Source organism: Oncorhynchus kisutch, linkage group LG30, assembly GCF_002021735.2.
Source record: "Oncorhynchus kisutch isolate 150728-3 linkage group LG30, Okis_V2, whole genome shotgun sequence".
Lineage (NCBI taxonomy): Eukaryota > Metazoa > Chordata > Actinopteri > Salmoniformes > Salmonidae > Oncorhynchus > Oncorhynchus kisutch.
In genome coordinates this window covers 10,633,323-10,655,456 of record NC_034203.2, presented here as the reverse complement: position 1 = coordinate 10,655,456, position 22,134 = coordinate 10,633,323, and the positions used below count along the sequence as shown (strand labels likewise).

Sequence of the window (22,134 nt, the reverse complement as noted above, 5' to 3'; positions counted from 1 at the left end):
CAGCACGCAACTGAAATGTGATTATACAAGCGAGTGATTCATTTGGATATTACCTTGTTGGATAAATTGGACACACAACCTAGATATAAATCTCCCGATCTATGGTAGACCTATGACTAATATGAGGAGGAAAGAGTCAAGAGGTGCTAGTGGGCTGTGTGGGGGTGGGGGAGCGAAGACAAATGTGTCTTAAACACCAGAGTCATGACTCCGCCAGAATACCCTCTGGAACATGGCAGGAATGCACGCTATGGCTAAACATCCCCGTATCTCACACCACCAGACCCAGCTCTGCGTCCACACTGAGAGAGCCCTAGCACAGCACACTTCAACCGGGAGAATGTGCTTGTTTGAAAACGGCATTCCTCACTGAGTGGTTTTATGGGCAGCGTTTCACCCAGATTCATCCTTCCTGAAAGGGCTGATGGTTTTCAAATGTTACTGTCCCCGGGCCCGTGGCTTATCCTTATCTGTAATTTTAATAAACGGTTAGGAACATTTTCTCCTCCAGACCTTCTCCCAAGGACCACCTAGCTTGCTACATTGTTTTCTGGGCGTTGAAGTCCTCGACAGTTTGTTATTAAAGAGGAGCTATTAATCCTTTTCATGAAGGGTTTTGTCTGTGACCTAGCAACAACAATGAACTGTAGTTGATATCTAAACGGTCTTTTTCTCTCCCGTTTAATTTTGCAGAAAGAATCATAGACAGTATTCTAACTGCAACAAAGAACTATGGCTTGGGTGAAGTCCTTGACAGGTAATTGCCATGGGAATTAAGTAGCACACTCGCTTGCACACACAGTTTTTAACCCCTCAGATGTTCTTCTCTTCCAGTCTTGGTTGTAAAAGATGCATTATTGTGGGCAATGGTGGTATCCTGGCCAACAAGTCTTTGGGCTCGCGCATAGATGATTACGACATTGTGGTGAGGTGAGTCTACTTCCAATGGAAGGGCAACATGATGCCAGTTAAGAGGGTAAAGATGATAGTTCTGCTGAATGTCAGTTCCTCCTTTTGAACTCTGACACTGGTTAGACTTTAATGGACTTGGGGTTAGTTTGGTAGCCTGGGTGCCAGCCACAGATTGTTGTGATGTCAACACACAATGTATTCACCCCATAGCATTTCTTCTCTAACCGCAGGTTGAACGAGGCTCCTGTGACTGGTTTCGGCAAGGACGTGGGCACCAAGACCACCATGCGCATCACCTACCCTGAGGGGGCCATTCAGAAGCCTGAGCGCTACGAAAAGGACTCACTATTCGTCTTCTCCGCCTTCAAACCGCTGGACTTCAAGTGGCTCAGACAAATGGTCTTCAAAGAGAAACTGGTGAGGCATACCTCAAGGCTGACTGTTACTTTTTTTTTTATATACATTTGGACCGCTAAGAAAAAGTTAGTTGGTCATGTTTGTTAGTGGTTGGGTGCACTTCAGCTGCCCTGAAAGAGTATGCATTCTTCTGCAAAATGTCCAGTCCCACCATCTTTCTAGGTCTCTTCCATTGCTTCTCCATCTGTCATAACATTAAGGCGACCACATAAACGTGAATCTCACTGGATGTTTTTGATAGTTTGAGTGCTTTCTGTGGCACCACGTGACTAGTGGTGTTTTAGAAAAGCCATTATGGTCATAGACACTATATGGCATCTTCTGTTGCAGTCATTTGCTCGTCTTGTGACATTTACTAGATGTGGATATTATGGGTTCTCACAATACTTTCCCATTTCCTCATGATTACGAAAAATAGGGTTTAAATTGTGCTTGATTGAGAAACCAATCTGAGCAAATGTTCTCTCCACTTTTCATTCTGCCCTGGTGAGAAATAAAACACGATTTTCCCATTTAATGACCTTTGTCCTTTCTTTTGACGAGCCACTGACTGCCATGCTTGAGTGACAGCCTGCGAATTGGCCTCTTAATCCGAGGGTCTGGCTGACTGAATGAGCTTTTCCTTATCTCTGCCATGGAGGACGTCAGACAATCCTGTATCACTGAAAGAGCTTGCACAAGCACTCTCGTCAGTCTGCAGTTACTCTACCACAGTCAGGGTAGGGTATGCTAAATTCAAGGATATTCGCAGTCTCTCCGTTGTCTGCTGTTGAACTTGCCGGTTGAGCATTCAAGTTTGGCCGTGTTGAGTTTCTCCCTATAGGGGGCTGCTAATTTTCTGAAGGGATTCTTCTGGTAAATCTGGCAATCCAGCGTTTGGGGAATCCGCTTCCTATCCAGCGCAGCTGTGTGACTTTCAGGGACCAGTGGCAAGCAGGAATTTTTACTAGGTGACATTTGTCAAAATACAAGACTCTGGAGAGATAAGAGGGGTTAGGAGGGGGGAGAGTGAGAGAGGGGGTAAAACTAGGGTAAGGGAGAGGGCCGTAAGAATAAGGGAAAGAGTAAAAGAGTTGGCTGTTCGATGGGGCCTTTTGAATTGAGCAGATTTGTCTGGACTGTCAGCTGGTAAGTAGCGGGGACAGTGGAAATGGCGGTCATGGAAAACATTTATCTGAGCTCTGGCTCCTCACAGATCAGCCTTAGATCTGCAGTGGAAGGAATACTTTCTCTCATTAAATAAATCACTGGTCAAAAGTCCTCGGTCTTCCATGAAGGCACTAGTTGGGATACATGCACGCACACACACTTAACTCAGTCACACCAACTCACTATTTTGGGTCGAACTTGCCTCATGCAGCTCATTGTAACTCACAAACTAAATTGATTACGTTAATTTTTTTCTCATTGATATACACACACTACCCCATAATGACAGTGAAAATAGGTTTTTAGACATTTTTGAAAATGTATTGAAAATTAAATACAGAAGTGTTCACACCGCTGAGTTAATACTTTGTAGAAGCACATTTGGTACCGATTACAGCTGTGGGTCTTTCTGGGTGAGTTCTAAGAGCTTTCCAAAACTGGATTGTGCAACATTTACCCATGTATTATTTTCAAAATTCAAGCTCTGTCATTGGTTGTTGATCATTGCTAGGCAACCATTTTCAGGTCTTGCTATAGATTTTCAAGTAGATTAAAGTCAAAACTGAATCTCTACCACTCCAGAACATTCACTGTCTTCTTGGTAAGCAACTCCAATGTAGATTTGGCCTTTTTTTTAGGTTATTGTCCTGCTGAAAGGTGAATTCATCTCCTAGTGTCTGGTGGAAATCAGACTGAACCAGGTTTTCCTCTAGGATTTTGCTTGTGTTTAGCGCCATTCCGTTTCTTTTTTATCCTGAAGAACTCCCCACTATGCTTGAAAATATGGAGTGATTTGCCCCAAACATAACACTTTGTATTCAGGACAAAAAGTGAATTGCTTTGCCTGACAGGATGCATGTTTTGGAATTTAAAAAAAACTTAATTCCACTTTCATTGTAAATAAGATTTTGTTCTTAACTGACTTTCCTAGATAACAAATATTTAAACATTGTGATGTACAGTTGAAGTTGGAAGTTTACATACATTTAGGTTGGAGTCATTAAAACTTGTTTTTCAACCACTCCACAAATTTCTTGTTCGCAAACTATAGTTTTGGAAAGTTGGTTAGGACATCTACTTTGTGCATGCCACAAGTAATTTTTACTACAATTGTTTAAAGACAGATTATTTCAATATAATTCACTGTATCACAATTCCATTGGGTTAGAAGTTTACATACACTAAGTTAAACCGCTTGGAAAATTCCAGAAAATGATGTCATGGCTTTAGAAGCTTCTGATTGACTCAAATTATGTCAATTAGTCTATTGGAGGTGTACCTGTGGATGTATTTCAAGGCCTACCTTTAACCTCAGTGCCTCTTTGCTTGACATCATGGGAAAATAAATTGTAGACCTACACAAGTTTGGATCATCCTTGGGAGCAATTTCCAAAGGCCTAAAGGTACCACGTTCATCTGTACAAACAATAGTACGCAAGTATAAACACCATGGGACCACGCAGCCGTCATACCGCTCAGGAAGGAGACGTGTTCTGTCTCCTAGAGATGAATCCCTGAACAACAGCAAAGGACCTTGTGAAGAAGCTGGAGGAAACAGGTACAAAAGTATCTATATCCACAGTAAAACGAGTCCTATATTGACATAACCTAAAAGGCTGCTCAGAAAGGAAGAAGCCACTGCTCCAAAACCGGCATAAAAAACTCACACTACGGTTTGCAACTGCACATGGGGACAAAGATCGCACTTTTTGAAGAAATGTCCTCTGGTCTGATGAAATACAAATACAACTTTTTGGCCATAATGACCATCATTATGTTTGGAGGAAAAAGGGGGAGGCTTGCAAGCCGAAGAACACCATCCCAACCGTGAAGCACGGAGGTGGCAGCATCATGTTGTGGGGTTGCTTTGCTGCAGGAGGGACTGGTGCACTTCACAAAATAGATGGCATCATGAGGGAGAAAAAATATGTGGATATATTGAAGCAACATCTCAAGACATCAGTCAGGAAGTTAAAGCTTGGTCACATGGGTCTTCCAAATGGACAATGACCCCAAGCATACTTCCAAAGTTGTGGCAAAATGGCTTAAGGACAACAAAGTCAAGGTATTGGAGTGGCCATCACAAAGCCCTGACCTCAATCCTATAGAACATTTGTGGTCAGAACTGAAAAAGCATGTGCGAGCAAGGAGGCCTACAAACCTGACTGAGTTACACCAGCTCTGTCAGGAGGAATGGGCCAAAATTCACCCAACTTTATTGTGGAAGGCTACCCGACACGTTTGACCCAAGTTAAACGTTTTGAAGGCAATGCTACCAACTACTAATTGAGTGTATGTAAACTTCTCACCCACTGGGAATGTGATTAAAGAAATAAAAGCTGAAATAAATCATTCACTCTACTATTCTGACATTTCACATTCTTAAAATCAGCGGTGATGCTAACTGACCCTAAAAATATTAGGAATTGTAAAAACTGAGTAAGTGTATTTGGCTAAGGTGTATGTAAACCTCCGACTTCAACTGTATGTACTGCCACTGAGCACAAAGAGAGGCATTACAGTAGTTAAAGGGATATTTTGGGGGAGGTTACAGGTAGTTTTAACGAGCCAGTACTAACTAGCGTTACCCATAGACTTTCAGTCATTGCGCCGCTCTTATGTTTAGTGTCTTTTTAAGTGTTTGTTGCTTGACAAATGGGGCCCATCATTGTTGTGAATTCCTGTTTCTGAAAGATCCAAGAAGCTCTGTTCGCTCCTAGACCTAGATTAGCATCGAACGCATACATTCCGTCTGTTGCGGCAAACCGTTTCTCTTTGGACGTGTTTATTCTTTGGCAGATAAATAAAAAGGAATGTCATTTAGGTGTTCAACCAATCAGGTATTCACATTCATTCAATTACCCTAGATTTAGTGTAGATATTTCTCTACGCATGATATGGGGGAACTGAATGATGAGATGCGGTCCGGTCTCCAAGCATGATTTAATTCTCTCAGTAAACAACCTGTAACCCTGGTAACAAGGTAGTCAGTCAGATAACTGTTGACTGGAAACTAATCTGCTGTTTAGTCATTTTGGGAACCCTCATCAAAAGACAAGTAATCCTGTTGATTGAATATTATCGTCACTTCATTGCTACCGGAGTAACTGCATCATAAGGGACCTAAACTATTGCAGTGGAAACATAACACACTTTGTATGTTTTTAGCGACTGCGGCTAGCAAGGCCCTTTGTGCTGTCATGTTTTTAACCCCTCACATTTTCACCTTGTTAATACCAGTAGGCCAGTTGTACACCGGTAAAGCCATGAGTAACTGTACAAAGAAAACAAGCTTCAGAAAATGCATGTTTTCTGACTCCTGTTACACTAATCCCTACACATAGCCAACCCCTGTGCACTCTCTCCTTTTTGTCTGGCCCACAGGGAGATTTGTATGTAGCTTTGAACAGTTGCTCTGTGGGAGCTTTGATGTCTTTGGTCTGGCGGGGGCTCCTTTGTGTGGTGAGGGCGCTCACAGGTGGAAGGAATGCAAGGCCCTTTCAGGATGCCTCTCTCACCAGGTTTGAAAGGGAATGTTTCTCATGGCTTCTTTTATGTGGGTGGGAGGTGCGCTTTCGTAATAGTGCTTCTGAAAGTGACTCTCACCTGTGCTGTCATGGCCGTCCCTTTTTCCCCCCTCTCTCCTGGCAGAAGTGTTTTGATGAGTGACTGACACCTGACCAATGTTTTTTAAAGTTTGGAGAGTTTACCAACATTTCTTGCCCAGAGGGAGTTGGAAATTACATAATAAAAGTGTAATGACGGCCGTTTTATGGGCTCCAGAACAATTGTACTATTTTGGGTATTTTTTTAAAGCTGAACTTAACTTTCTTTGTACATAATGTTTCCACCAACGTTTATATGACTGAAAAGAGCTTCTGGACCATCAGAATGGCTAACACTAACCTCGATTTGGACGAGGACTTCTACTTCACTGAGTTGGAGGCGAAAGACATTCAGTATCCTGGACCTGGCATTGATCCATGACACTTGTAGAAAGCGAAGACTGCACTATATAGGCTGGCGCACGGACACCCTGGTGAGACTACGGCAGCGAATAAATAAATCGCCTCTACCCTCTGTTCTATTGGCGAATGTGCAGTCGTTAGAGAATAAATTGGACGAGCTCTGCTCAAGACTATTCTATCAACGGGATATAGACTATGCTTCTCGGAGTCATGGCTGAACAAGGACATAATATAAAACGATCTGGTTTTTCTATGCATCGGCGGGACAGAACGGCAAAGTCCAGTAAGATCAGTGGTCGTGGCTTGTGTCTCCTTCATTAACAACAGCTGTTCTGCAATCTCTGATATTAAGGAAGTGTTAAAATACCTCATGATAAGCTGTAGACCATACTATTTACCAAGAGTTCATCAATTTTTTGTGTAGCTGTCTATTTACCACCACAAGCCAATACTGGCACTAAGACCGCATTCAACAATCTGTATAGGGCCATAAGCAAACAAGAAAATACTCATCCAGATGTAGTGCTCCTAGTGGCAGGTGATTTTAATGCAAGAAAACTGAAATCCAATTTTACCTCTTTCTACCAGCATGTCACCTGTGCATATAGAGGGATAAAACCTTTAGATCTCGTTTACTCCACACCCAGAGACTCATACAAAGCTCTCCCCACCCTTATTTGGCAAATTGGACCTTAACTCTATCCTCCCACTTCCTGTTCACAAGCAAAAACTCAAACAGGAAGTACCAGTGACGTTGTCCGATGAAGCGGATGCTAAGCTACAGTACTGTTTTGCTAGCACAGACTGGAATATCTTTCGGCATTCATTTGACAGCATTGAGGAGTTGAACATATCAGTCACCGGCTTCATTAATAAGTGTATCGATGACGTTGTCCCCGCAGTGACCATACATGCATACATATTCCAACCAGAAGCCATGGATTACAGGCAACATCCGCACTGAGCTAAAGGCTAGAGCTGCCGCTTTCAAGGAGCAGGACACTAATCCGGACGCTTATAAGATATACCGCTACGCCCTTGGAACCATCAAACAGGCAAAGTCTCAATACAGGACTAACATTGACGACTCCTTCTACATTGGCTCTGATGCTCGTCAGATGTGTCAGGGCTTGAAAACTATCATGGATTACAAAGGGAAACCCAGCTGAGAGCTGCCCAGTGACGCGAGCCTACCAGAAATGCTAAATGCCTTTTTTATGCTTGCTTCAAGGCAAGCAACACTGAACCATGGGTGAGTGCACCAGCTGTTGCGGGCGACTGTATAATCACGCTCTCCATAGCCGATATGAGTAAGACCTATAAACAGGTTAACGTTCACAAGGCCGGAGGGCCAGACGGATTACCAGGATGCATATTCGGAGCATGCGCTGGCAAGTATCTTCACTGACATTTTCAATCTCTCTGACCCAGTCTGTAATGCCTACATGTTTCAAGTAAACCACCATTGTCCCTGTGCCTAAGAACACCAAGGTAACCTGTCTAAATGACTACCGCCCCCGTGGTAACATTTGTAACCATGCTTTGAAAAGGCTGGTCATGGCTCACATCAACACCATCATCCCAGAAACCCTGGCCCCACTCCAATTTGCATAACGCACCAACAGATCCACAGATGACGCAATCTCTCTTGCACTCTACATTGCCCTTTCCCACCTGGACAAAAGGAACACCTACGTGATAATGCTGTTCATTGACTACAGCTCACCGTTGAGCCCTCCAAGCTTTTCACTAAGGTAAAGACCCTGGGACTGAACACCTACCTCTGCATCTGGATCCTGGACTTTTTTTGGCGGTGGTAAGGGTAGGGAGGAAGTGAGGCCCTGGCAGAGTGGTGCCAGGAAAATAACCTCTCCTTCAACGTCAACAAATCGGAGGAGCTGATTGTGCACTTCAGGAGACTGCAGAGGGAGCACGCCCACATCCACAGTGGAGAAAGTGAAAAGCTTAAATTTCCTCGCCATACACATTACTGACCATATGAAATGGTCCACCCACACAGACGGTGTGGTGAAGGCGGCACAACAGCACCTCTTCAACGTCAGGAAGCTGAAGAAATGTGGCTTGGCCCCTAAGACCCTCACAAACTTACCGATGCACCGCTGAGCACATCCTGTCAGGCTGTATCACCTGGTACGGCAACTGCACCGTCTGCAATCTCGGGGTTGTGCGGTCTGCCCAACTCATCACCAGGGTGACACTGCCAGCCCTCCAGGAAACCTACAGCACCCGGTGTCACAGGAAGGTCAAGAAGATCATCAAAGACCTCAGCCACGCGAACCACGGCCTGTTCATGCCTCTATCATCCAGAAGGTGAGGTCAGTGCTGAGAAGCTGTTTTTCAGTTTCTATCTCAAGGCCATCAGACTGTTAAATAGTCATCACTAGCCGGCCTCCATCCGGTTACTCTGCCATACACCTTAGAGGCTGCTGCCCTATGTGCATAGTCATACAACACCGGTCACTTTAATGTTTACATACTGTTTTAACCACTTCGTATGTACAGTGCATTCGGAAAGTATTCAGACCCCTTGACTTTTTCCACATTTTGTTATGTTACAGCCTTATTCTAAAATGTATTAAGTTGATTTTCCCCTCATCAATCTACACACAATACTCCATCTTGACAAAGCAAAATGTTTTTTTTGAAATTTTAGCAAATGTATAAAAAAAAAGAAGCAAAATAACGGAAATTACATAAGTAAATCAAATTGTATTAGTCACATGCGCCGAATACAACAGGTGTAGTAGACCTTGACAGTGAATTGCTTACTTACGAGCCCCTAACCAAAAATGCAGTTTCCAAAAAATATGGAAAAGAATAAGAGATAAAAGAAACAAGTAATTAAAGGGCAGCAGTAAAATAACAATAGCGAGACTATATACAGGGGGGAACCAATACAGAGTCAATGTGCGGGGGCACCGGTTAGTTGAGGTAGTATGTACATGTAGGTAGAGTTATTAAAGTGACTATGCATAGATGACAACAGAGAGAAGCAGTGGTGTAAAGAGTGGGGGGGACACTGCAAATAGTCTGGGTAGCCATTTGATGAGTTCAGGAGTCTTGTGGCTTGGGGGTAGAAGCTGTTTAGAAGCCAACTGAGTTGCAAAGAAAAATCCATATCTCAGACTGGCCAATAAAAATAAAAGATTTAGATGGGCAAAAGAACAGACACTGGACAGAGGAACTCTGCATAGAAAGCGCCTCTTCACTGTTGACGTTGAGACTGGTGTTTTGCAGGTACTATTTAATGAAGCTGCCAGTTGAGGACTTGTGAGGCATCTGTTTCTCAAACTAGACACTCGAATGTATTTGTCCTCTTGCTCAGTTGTGCCCCGTGGCCTCCCACTCTTCCTATTCTGTTTAGAGCCAGTTTGCGCTGTTCTGTGAAGAGAGCAGTACACTGTACGAGATCTTCAGTTTCTCGAATGGAATCGCCCTCATTTCTCAGAACAAGAATAGACTGACGAGTTTCAGAAGAAAGGTCTTTGTTTCTGGCCATTTTGAGCCTGTAAATCGAACCCACAAATGCTGATGCTCCAGATACTCAACTAGTCTTAAGAAGGCCAGTTGTATTGCTTCTTTAATTAGCACAACAGTTTTCAGGTGTGCTAACATAATTGCAAAAAGGTTTTCTAATGATCAATTAGCCTTTTAAAATGATAAACTTGGGTTAGCTAACACAACGTGCCATTGGAACACAGTAGTGAAGTTTGCTGATAATGGGCCTCTGAACGCCTATGTAGATATTCCATTAAAAATCTGCCGTTTCCAGGTACAATAGTAATTTACAACATTAACAATGTCTATACAGTATTTATGATACATTTGATGTAGTTTTAATGGACAAAAATGTGCTTTTCTTTTTAAAAAACAAGGTCATTTCTAAGTGACCCCAAACTTTCGTGTGTGTGTGTGTGTTGTGTGTGTGTGTGTGTGTGTGTAAAACCAGGAAAAGCACATTGAGTCTATCAAGGGAAGCCTGGCCAAGAAGGCAGCAACAATCAATAAATTACAGAATTCAAACATACAACAATACAATTCAACAACATGATCCAGCCTAAATAAAATAAAAAAGCATTTACACTCCTTTGTAACATAGTCTCCCATCAAAATGTTTAATTCATTCAGTGGCACTAACATATCTCGATGTAGCATGGATTGTAGACTATTCCATGCCTCTGGTGCACAAGACGACAAGGCAGTCTTGCATAATACTGTAAATGTTCTGGGGACTTTAAGTAGAAACCATCTAGCAGACCGGGTGTGGTGACTGCTGGTGGTGAAAGAGACCAGACTACAGAGGTAAAGAGGGATTTTACCCTGAAGGGCTTTGTAGATGAACACAGAAATGTAGCTTTCTGCGCATTCAAAGTGAGGTACAACCCACTGTTTGGTACAAGGTGCAATGGTGGGTGAGGGACTTGGCATTTGCAAAAAAGTCCAGACAGAGGAGGCTGCATGCATGTACAAGAAGACACCATAATCAATTACAGAGAGAAAAGTGGCCTGAACAAGCTTCTTTCTAGCCGTAAGCGGGAAGCAAGCCTTATTACGAAGATAAAAACCCAGTTTTAATTTAAGCTTCGGTGCAAAATTATCCATATGAACTTTAGAGGACAACTTGTCATCCAACCATATACCTATTTGTCGGATGACTCTTTTTCAATGGATAAGCCACCAGATTTGACAATGCTAACCTTCTCTGGCTGAGTGCGAGCTCTGGTAAAGGTCATGAATTTGGTTATTTAAGACCAGTTTGAGACCATTTCCCAAATCCTTAACACAAATTTAGAATAACACAGGCGCTAAAATTGAACCTTGGGGCACACCTCTAATATTCTCAGGAAAGATAGACTTGTGATTGTCAGAATATACATGATGTGTTCTGTCAGAAAGATGGTTCCTAAACCAATTTACTGCCCCTTCACTGAGACCAATGTTACTTAGTCTAGCAAGCAACAATTTATGGTCAGCTGAATCAAATGCCTCTTGATAAAAAGCAATCTAATCTGTTTGTTGATTTATCAAGTGCATTGATGTAATTTGCCACTGCCATAGCTGCAGTTGTGGTGCTTTGCCCCGAACTAAAGCCAGACTAAATCCCGCTTTGTATGTTATTTTCAATTGCAAAGTTTTTTTAGCTAGGGTTTCATAGACTTTGGCCAGGATAGGATTATAGTTATTAGCATCTGAGGGATCACCACCCTTTAGCAGTGGGAGGACACAAGCTGATTTCTAAATGCTGGGTATGGAATTGGTCAAGAGACTCAAGTTGAAAATGTGAGCCACAGGTTCAGTAATAATACCAGCTGCTGTCTTTAAGAGGTAGGTATCCAGGTTGTCTGGACCTGCAGACTTTTTAGTGTCTATTGCCTTTAGTGCTTTATAGACCTCAGCATAAGAAACAGGCTCAATGTTAAAATGGTTCACGTGAGGGCCTATATGATAGTTTACTGTAACAGAGCTTACATTAAAGGCCCTGGACACCACCATTATCAATAAGGGAACCAGCAGATATGCAGTGCTTGTTAAAAAAACTATATCAGCTTTATCCTTCCCTTTATTTGAACACTTATGTAAATAATGTATTTCTGTTTTTTATTTATAATCCATTTGCAAACAATCTAAACAGTTTTCACTTTGTCTTTATGGGGTATTGTGTTTAGATTGAGGAATAAAAAATGTAAATTCATTTTAGAATAAGGCTGTAACGACTTGCTTCCATTCACCCACCAGCATAAGTGAGGTCGGGCACTGATGTTTGGCGATTAGGCCTGGCTCACAATCGGCCTTCTAAATCATCCCAAAGGTGTCCGATGGGGTTGAGGTGAGGGCTCTGTGCAGGCCAGTCAAGTTCTTCCACTCTGATCTCGACAAACCATTTCTGTATGGACCTCGCTTTGTGCATGGGGGCATTGTCATGCTGAAACAGGAAAGGGTCTTCCCAAAACCAAGACTTCCCTTCACTGGAAGTAAGGGCCCTAGCCCGATCCAATATTCCTCATCCACCAAACTTTACAGTTGGCACCTATACATTCGGGCAGGTAGCGTTCTCCTGACATCCGCCAAACCCAGATTCGCCCGTTGGACTGCCAGACAGTGAAGCGTGATTCATCACTCCAGAGAATGAGTTTCCACTGAGTTCAATGGTGGCAAGCTTTACACTACTCCAGCCGACACTTGGCATTGCACATGGTGATTTTAGGCCTGTGTTCCGCTGCTCTGCCATGGAATCCCATTTCGTGAAGCTCTCGACGAACAGTTCTTGTGCTGAAATTGGTTCCAGAAGCAGTTTGGAACTCTGTAGTGTTGCAACTGAGAACAGACAATTTGTATGTGCTTCAGCACTCGGTGCTCCCGTTCTGTGAGCTTGTGTGACCTACCACTTCGCGGCTGAGCCGTTGTTACACCTAGACATTTCCTCTTCACAATAACAGCACTTACTGTTGACTGCAGCAGCTCTAGCAGGGCACAAAATCTGACGAACTGACTTGTTGGAATCCTATGACGGAACCACGTTGAAAGTCACCGAGCTCGTCAGTATGGGCCATTCTACTGCAAGTGTTTGTCTATGTGTCTATGTAGATTGCATGGCTGTGTCGAGCAGTTAATTTCAAGCACAGATTCAACCACACAGACCAGGGAGGTTTTCCAATACCTCACAAAGGCCACCTAGTTTTGTATATGTACTGACAAGTATGTGTAACTGATAGATGCATGCACATTGCATATTGTTTTAAATGTTTGTCAATTGTAAGGTATTTTGTCTAACGTATATTTCGTTGTGTTTGAAATCAGTAAGACTAGCTGTCGCTAATGGGGATTCAAATATAATCTAAACCTATTAGTAGATGGGTGGAAAAAAAGTAGACATTGAATATCCCTTTGAGCATGGGGTGAAGTTATTAATTACTCTTTGGATGGTGTATCAATACACCCAGTCAGTGTGAATACTTGAATGTACTAAAGTCGTTTTTTAGGGTATCTGTACTTTACTCTTTTATATTTTTGACAACTTTTACTTCACTACATTCCTAAATAAACAAATACTTTTTACTCCATACATTTTCCCTGACACCCATAAGTACCCATTTTGAACGCTTAGCAGGACAGGAACATGGTCCAATTCAAGAACTTATCACGAGAACACCCCTGGTCATCCCTACTGCCTCTGATGTGGCGGACTCACTAAACACACATGCTTAATTTGAAAGTGATGTCTGGTGTTGGAGTGTGCAACTGGCTATTTGTAAATAAAAATGTAAAAACAAGAAAATGGGGCCATCTGTTTTGCTTAATTTAAGAAATACATTTTTTTACTTTGATACTTAAGTATATTTAAAACCATTTTTTTAAACATTTACTCAAGTAGCATTTTACTGTATGACTTTTACTTGAGTAGTTTTCTATTGAGATATTTGTACTGTAACACAAGTAAGACAATTGGGTACTTTTCCCACCACTGCACACAGTCACTACAAGATACAGTACAGGCGTCCTCAGTTGCCGGAGAGGAAGGAAACCGCTGAGGGGTTTCAGAGGCCAATGGTGACTTTACAGCAGTTTAGAGTTTCATGGCTATGATAGGAGAACACTGAGGATTGATCGATAACACTGTAGCCACCATACTAACTTAATTGACAGAGTGAATAGAAGTAAACCTGTACAGAATAAACATATTCCAAAACATGCATTCTGTTTGCAATAAGGCACTAAAGTAAAACTGCAATAAATGTGGCAAAGAAGGGAACTTTATGTCCTCAATACAAAGTTATGTTTGGGGAAAATCCAACACATCACTGAATACTACTTCATATTTTTAAGCATAGTGATGCATCATGTTTTCCTAGAGACAATGGGAGACAAATTCACCTTTCAGCAGGGCAATAACCTATACACTGAAGTTGCTTACTAAGATAACATTGAATGTTCCTGAGTGGCCTAGTTACAGTTTTGACTTAAATCGGCTTGAAAATCTATGGCAAGACTTGAAAATGGCTGGCAATGCTCAACAACCAACTTGACAGAGCTTGAAGATTTAAAAAAAATTATGTGCATCTATTGTACAATCCAGGTGTGCAAAGCTTTGTTTTACCCAGAAAGTCTCACATCTGTAATAGCTGCCAAAGGTGATTCTAACATGTATTGACTCAGGGGGTTGAATACTTATCTAATCAATATTTATTGTTATTAAAAAAAATTTTTTTTACATACCAGTAAACAAGGATTAAGAACATTAGCCAAGCAGTATCTGTGTATATGCAAGAAGTCAAATCCAGATTATTTTAAACAAAGCAGAATCAGTAATTTAGCCTGTTAACTTTTGATACATCCTCAGATGTAGGCTAGCTCTTAATTCCCTGGTTTTAACAGAAGACTGGGTTATTGAGAGTATCTTGATGGAGAGGCTTCTGAATATTATTTTGATAATTTGCTACAGTACTCATTTAACTGTTTTGAGAACCATGCTGTAGGTCTGCTGTAGTCTGTTTGCTGTAAGTAAATGGCTCCAGACTGCCGGTGGAACAAGGGTTGTCTAAAGACACCCTCTAAACCACCCTGGGGCCACAGTTCACGCAAGTCCTCCTTTGGGTCGGAATGCTGTTAAGGGTTCCCATTGTTTTCCCTGTTTGCCGTCATGGGAGTGCGAATGCACGGGTTTCACACACCGGATAACCCCGGCACGACCGGGAGAAGAGAAACTGACGTGACCCCCAGAGAGGGCAGAGGTCGTAGTGCATGTCAAGAAAAGCAAATTGGCAAATGCTTCAGGTTTCTCCTAACAAAGGGAGTAAGCATCGAAGTACCTCATAGAGTTTGGGTTGTTTTGGATTTTTGGTAACTGGAACCTTGGTCTGTCTGGCCAACCTGGTTTTCTCAGGGTGAGTGCCCTTCAAAAACCTTCTCCCCCACCCTCCTTTCATATTTCTTTCTCAAGTTCCTCCCCCGTGGGACATTGTGATGAGACACTGTGAACCTCGTAAACTCTGAGTTAAACATGTACACAGCACTAATGACCTCCAGACAACCTTAATTGGGTTTGTTTGTAGCTTGGTGCTGCTATTTAGACCTTTAGTTACACTTAGTAGTACATTCCTGTGACCTGCTCTAGCCTGGTCTATAAACAAGTCCTGACGACTACCCCTTCAGTGATAGCAGATCGGAAGGAACCTGAATGGTGCAAGCAAAAAGGGAGTAGCTTTCCTAAGCCCATTGGAAGCCCAGCGCCTATTGCTTAAGGTCCTTCCAGACCTTCAGAACATCTAAAGAGTAGCCCTACTGGGGAGGGGGTATGGGGTTGTTTTTGGACAGGCAGTCCGTGTCCATCTCTGGTGTGGTCTTACCCTTTTCAATTTGGTCCAAGGTCTCGCCTGGCTGCTTGTAGCTGGGCGCAGGGTGACGCGTGTTTGTTTTTATTTGCATAGAAGGGCCTTATGATCATCTGTGTATGGCCTGCAGATGTGAACTGTCCAACTCGCTTGCCCTTCTTTCCCTCTCTCTCCCGTTAGCCTTTTCTCCATGATCTCCCCCACTCATTCGGTTGTAAACTATGGTTGTAAACTAGAACATGCACAGTGTAAAAATAATTTTACTGTAACAGCGTGGGTTCCGGAGGTTTATCTACCTCGGCTATACATAAACGGAAATGCAAACAGGAAGCCGTAGAGGCTAGACATCTCCAGGGCGCTTTATTGAGGCCTCCTCCTTCCCATTGAGGAGCTTAACTTGAGTGGCTTCTCTTCATCACTTCAATTGTACATCTATGGAGTGAATGCACCACAGGAGGTTGGTGGCCCCTTAATTGGGAGACGTGGTAATGACTTTAGTGGAATGCTATCAAAATACATCAAACATGGTTTCCAGGTGTTTGCTGCCATACCATTAGCTCCGTTCCGGGCATTATGAGCCGTTCTCCCCTCAGCAGCCTCCACTCGAAATGCACAGTATGTTATATCATTGTGTTTATGTGTATGTGCACATTATGTTCTTGCCTCCGAAGTGCCTAGGGCTACTATTAGGCATCTAATGGTATTTCAATGTGCTTTAGAGATGATTTGTTATCATATACACTACATGGCCAAACGTATATCTCTCTGTGTGTTGTCTAGGTGACAGGCAGGAAGCTATATTGTGTGTGTGTGTCTAGGTAAGTGTTGCAACCGAGGACCGAGTATTTTTACACGCTTCAGCACTCGGCGGCCCCGTTCTGTAAGCTTGTGTGGGTCAACCATTTCGCAGCTGGGCCGTTGTTGCTCCTAGACGTGTGGCTGTAATAGCTTGAAGGCGTGTTGAAGGCGTGTTCACATACTTTTGGCCACGTTGTTAGAGGGATGTGTGGGCCGTAGAGGTTGAAAGTGTTATCACTGCGATTACACATCGGTCAGGAATGTACAAACCTTTTGAGATAGTCTTCCATATAATTCAGGTGTTTAGATGCTTATGTTCTGCCACAACCTTTTCCAGTGAGGTATTTAGAAATCTTCTTGGGTGTTTTCGATTTCGTGTTAGTGACATTCAGTCTTTTCAATACGACTGTCCTTGAGCACCACTTTCGTCAGACTGTTGGTTGCAAGAATTTTTCCCATTCAGATCGATCCCCCCCGTCTTGGTACACATCTCTATTCTTCCCCGGCCTGGCATTGTCTTGCTTTAATCCTGCCCTTGACTCTTGTGTAGGTTGATCTGTATTTTCCTATGACTTGGGAACGACTAGACAGAGCCACTTACCAGAGCCTCTGTTGTAGAGCGCTCACGTAGGTTGATTTGCCAGACTGCAAGTGAATGTTTTTCAAGTATCAGACTATTTGTGGAAAGTCACAAACCGTATCCAGCCATTCCTTTGATGGTGATCAACAGAAATAGTTAGTCTCCAGATAAAAAAAACACACCACTTGACATTTTGATATGATTTGTTAGGTCTACTCAACATACTTTCCCAGAAATGCTCCCATTTTATAAAATGATCCTCTCCGGGTCAATGGTGTTTACCAACCATACACATTCTGTTTTCCACAGACGCCTCATGGAAAAAAGTGTTTACCTTACCAAGTCTTACACCTGTTTTATGATTGTTGGTGAACAGTTAGGCAGTTAGAGCAGATGCCTTTTGGAAAGTAACTTCATATCATCTTTGCTTTGTAACTCAGATTTGTTAAACAAAGCGGCCTTTGTTTTTTTTAATGCCGTGTTAATTGTTGAAGAGAAGATTTAGAGATTGAGTCAGAGGCTAGACTGAGGGAAGAGGCCAAGAAAGTTAGTGAAGGAAAGAGTGAGGTGAGAGAGCGAGCGAGAGAGGATGACTACCCTCTTGCTGTGTGATGTTTATAGAGTGATTTAACATTGGGCTGGCACGCTGCGGGGCTAGTTTAGAGGGTCACCGGCAGGAGTGACATCCATTGACTGGTGAAGGAGGAGGGTGACTCGGCCAAGAAGCCTCACTCACCCGCTGGGTTATGGGTCGGCTCAGTTACACATCCCGCCGCGAGTAAAGAAAGCGTGGCGGTCGTTTAGCCTGACTCTCGTATCGCTTACGGGCTCAACGATCAATCGGGTTCCCCTTTCTCTCCGCAAAGTTGAAATTCCCAAACTGGAATGCTGGTGGGAGTTCTGGCCTCATGCCAACCAGAGAAGACAGCTGGGGAATGTGGAAGATTTTGAAATAACCAGAGGCTTGAATGGGAAAATCAGACCCTGGCACAAACACCACAATGAGGACATTTGTGTATGCCGGGGCTGTAGAATAGGAATGTGAGCATTGATCTCACTGAGATGACAACATGTAGTATGGACTCATTCAACACTGTGTAGCATCTTAGATGGCCATGTAATACAATGATGTTCATGTCTTTCCGTTTTGTGGGTCGGTCCCTGGGTGACAACATATTTGCTTTAGTTTTCTGCTATGAGGAAATTAAACCCTGGATGTTCGGCTAGCAGACCTGTTATAAGTCTCATTACTGTGTGACCGGTTACCCACCCATAGCTCCCATGTCTGGTTATTGAGTTAACTTCTTTGGGGAAGGGGACAGTATTGGGAATTTTGGATGAAAAGTATGCCCAAATTATGCTTCCTGCTACTCAGCCATAAAAGCTAGAATATGCATATAATTAGTAGGATAGAAAACACTCTGAAGTTTCTAAAACTGTTTGAATGATGTCTGTGAGTGTAACAGAACTCATATGGCAGGCAAAAACCTGAGAAAGAAATCCAACCAGGAAGTGGCAAATCTGAGGTTTGAAGTTTTTCAACTCTGCCCCCATCGAATACACAGTGGGATATTGGTCATGTTGCACTTCCTACGGCTTCCACTAGATGTCAACAGTATTTAGAAACTGGTTTGAGGGTTCTACTATAAAGGAGGGGCTCATAAGAGCTCTTTGAGGGAATGGTCTGGCAGAGTGCCACAGCCTCAGTCTCGTGCTCCCACGTGAAAGGTAGCTACGTTCCACTTCATTTCTGAAGATAAAGGAATTGTCCGGTTGGAATATTATTGAAGATTTATGTTAAAAACATCCTAAAGATTGATTCTAAACATCGTTTGACATGTTGCTACGAACTGTAACGGAACTTTTTTTGACTTTTCGTCTACTCCTTTCGTCTACTCCTAGTGAAAGCGCTTCATGAATGTGGACGCAAACAAAAAGGTATTTGGACATAAATGATAGAGTTTATCGAACAAATCAAACATTTATTGTGGAACTGGGATTCCTGGGAGTGCATTCTGATGAAGATCACCAAAGGTAAGTGAATATTTATAATGCTATTTCTGACTTCTGTTGACTCCACAACATAGCAGATATCTGTATGGCTTGTTTTGTCTACGCACTGTAATCAGATTACTGCATGGTGTGCTTTTTCGGTAAAGCTTTTTAAAAATCTGACACAGCAGTTGCATTAAGGTAAAGTTTATCTACAATTCCATGCGTTACACTTGTATTTTCATCAACATTTATGATAAGTATTTCTGTAAATTGATATGGCTCTCTGCAAAATCACCAGATGTTTTGGAAGCAAAACATTACTGAAAGTAATGTCAATGAGATTTTTAAATTTCACGCCAATGTAAACTGAGATTTTTGGATATAAATATGAACTTTATCAAACAAAACATGAACATGAACATGAAGTCCTCTGTGTGTCATCTGAGGAAGATCATCAAAGGTTAGTGATACATTTTTATCTCTATTTCTGCTTTTTGTGACTCCTCTCTTTGGCTGGAAAAATGGCAGTTTTTTTCTGTGACTAGGTACTGACCTAACATAATCGTTTGGTGTCCTGTCGTCGTAAAGCCTTTTTGAAATCGGACACTGTGGCTGGATTTACAACAAGTTTATCTTTAAAATGGTGTAAAAAACTTGTATGTTGAGGAATTTTAATTATGGGATTTCTGTTGTTTTGAATTTGGCGCCCTGCAATTTCACTGGCTGTTGGGGAGGTGGGACGCTACCGTCCCACATATCCCAGAGAGGTTAATAGAATATGAACTTTTAAAAAGGATATTTTCCCTTGACAGTTACTTAATCTAATAATCCAGACCAATTTAATCATAAATCTGTCACGAGAGAAGGGGGAACAGCCATTTCCTTTAGGCTATACCACAACCCAACACAGCCACCGCCCTACACAAGCCATACACATCTGCTCACCCCATAGTGTGTGTGTGTTCGTGCTCGCACATCCATATGTGCGTATGTATGGTTGACTCCGGTTTGGCATGGCGTGTGAGTGAGTAGGACAGGATCATTCTGTAGCTTCCTGTTTTATCTGTTCAAACGGCCCATCTCCTGACTCACCGACCCATGTCACAGCTCAGGGGAAATCACTTCCTGTCCCCCAGGGGCCCATTCAGAGACAGTTCTTTGGGTTCTGAGTGATAGAACTTCATTACATACAGAAACCTGTAGAAATAGGCTATATCTCTCATTTGATGCTATAAGTAGCTTTATTGGAAATTATCAGTATTTATTGAAAAGCACTGCTGTTACCTGCTAATTGGATGTACCCTTATCCAGCACTCTCTCTTAATACTTGTTTGTCTGACTCAGACATGACACGTGTGTGTGTGTGTGTGTGTGTGTGTGTGTGTGTGTGTGGTGTGTACTGTCTATTTGAGTCGGCACCATGCTCTCCACTGTAAAACAAATTACTTACTGCTGCTGCAGCTCTGCCAAACAGATCCCCTAACACAAGCAGCGTGTTGACAGTAGAGATGAGGTTTTCCTGCCACGGCTTGCGGAGGGCTCGGAGGCCCCTGGTTAAAAACACGTGATCTAACCGCCTTTTCCATTATTCCCCCCTAATATCAAGGCGGCAGGGCGGGTGTCTGAATATTTGAACAGGTTTCCCATTTACATCTGCCGACCCCTTTGAATTGTGTGCAAGGTAGTCAGTCAGTCAGGCAAGCAGGCAGGCTAGTCAGTCAACCTGTGCTGTTTGTGGCAGAATGCTACTGTTAGTGTGTGTGTGTGGCGCATCACAGTACAGGCATGATGCCTGAGGGATGTTTTCAGAGGACAAGAGCTAGCCGTAGCTACTTAGTTAACATTATTAAATATTTTTGTGGATTTGGCAGATATTTGTGAAAAATTACTTCAGATTTGTATCTTTATATTCTGACTTTACATTCACATGTGTAGCTCCAACTTTCATTGTCTTGAGTGAAGTATGCGGAGCATATGAAGTCAGACAACAGGCCAGTACGTGTCCTTAGATTTGGGAGTATTCTACCTCCGGTGTGGTGTAGCCAGTCGGGTCTGGTCTCTGATGATTGGAGTAGGAGGTACCAGAGGGGTGTGAGTGCTCCAGGAACCCCTGCTGAGGTCAGGGTGTGATTTGGCTCACTTCCTGTAACACTTCCTAGCTGATGAGGGGGCGCTGCTGTGGTCGTAATTATAGTCGATTGGCCATCCTCCATGTTACCCCCAAGGCACAGAGCCATTTTCTCAGTCCGTGTAGGGAGTGAGTTTGTAGGTGGGCCTCTGGTTGATGTGACCTTTTGTCAATGTTATAAAAGATCATCTCTTTGTGTTTGAAACTCTGGCTACCTCATACTAAGAAGTGCTCCTTTGACCCCCCCCCCCAAAAAATTACAAATTGGATAAAAAAATAATAATTTCAATGCCTTTCCTGAAACTCACCATCTCTCTTCCCCTCTCAGCGGGGTACAGAGGGCTTCTGGAAGTCTGTGGCACACTACGTCCCCAGGGAGCCCACAGAGATGCGCATCCTCAACCCCTACTTCATCCAGGAGGCTGCCTTCCAATTCATCGGCCTGCCGCTCAATAACGGCCTCATGGGCAAAGGGGTGAGTGACACTCGAACAGAAACCCGCTCCAGTTTAATGAAAATATTAAACTGGGAAGAATGTCCTGAAAAAAAACATGTATGATGCTATGTTTGCGGAAAATGGCATGTCTTCAGTCACCTGGATTCAGGTGGATAAGATTCAGCTCAGTTTGCAGTCCGCACGCAAACACATATGCAGACATGCATTCACACATTCAGTACAAAATGCATAGACTCTTACTCACTTTTTTTAAGTTCAAGAATACAAACACAGGCACACCCTGACAGAGTCGCATTCCCGCTTTCACTATCTCACACATGCGACGAAACGGTAGAACGGTTCCACAGGCAGCCGGGAGCCTTTGACCGAGCGCGCGGTCA

General features: G+C 42.9%; 1 protein-coding gene across 10 annotated transcripts in view; it reads left to right on the top strand.

The window, feature by feature from the left end:
* The window catches only part of LOC109874542 (CMP-N-acetylneuraminate-beta-1,4-galactoside alpha-2,3-sialyltransferase-like), an 89,076-nt gene that overhangs the window by 54,224 nt on the left and 12,718 nt on the right, over positions 1-22,134 (top strand). For 9 of the 10 annotated variants that reach the window (XM_031810739.1, XM_031810736.1, XM_031810741.1 and 6 more), the window contains 4 exons: positions 694-757; positions 835-930; positions 1,143-1,329; positions 21,626-21,772. In XM_031810739.1, coding sequence (XP_031666599.1) covers positions 694-757; positions 835-930; positions 1,143-1,329; positions 21,626-21,772 — 494 coding nt within the window. The remainder of the gene's footprint in view (positions 1-693; positions 758-834; positions 931-1,142; positions 1,330-21,625; positions 21,773-22,134) is intronic. The other variant, XM_031810742.1, reaches the window with a different exon arrangement.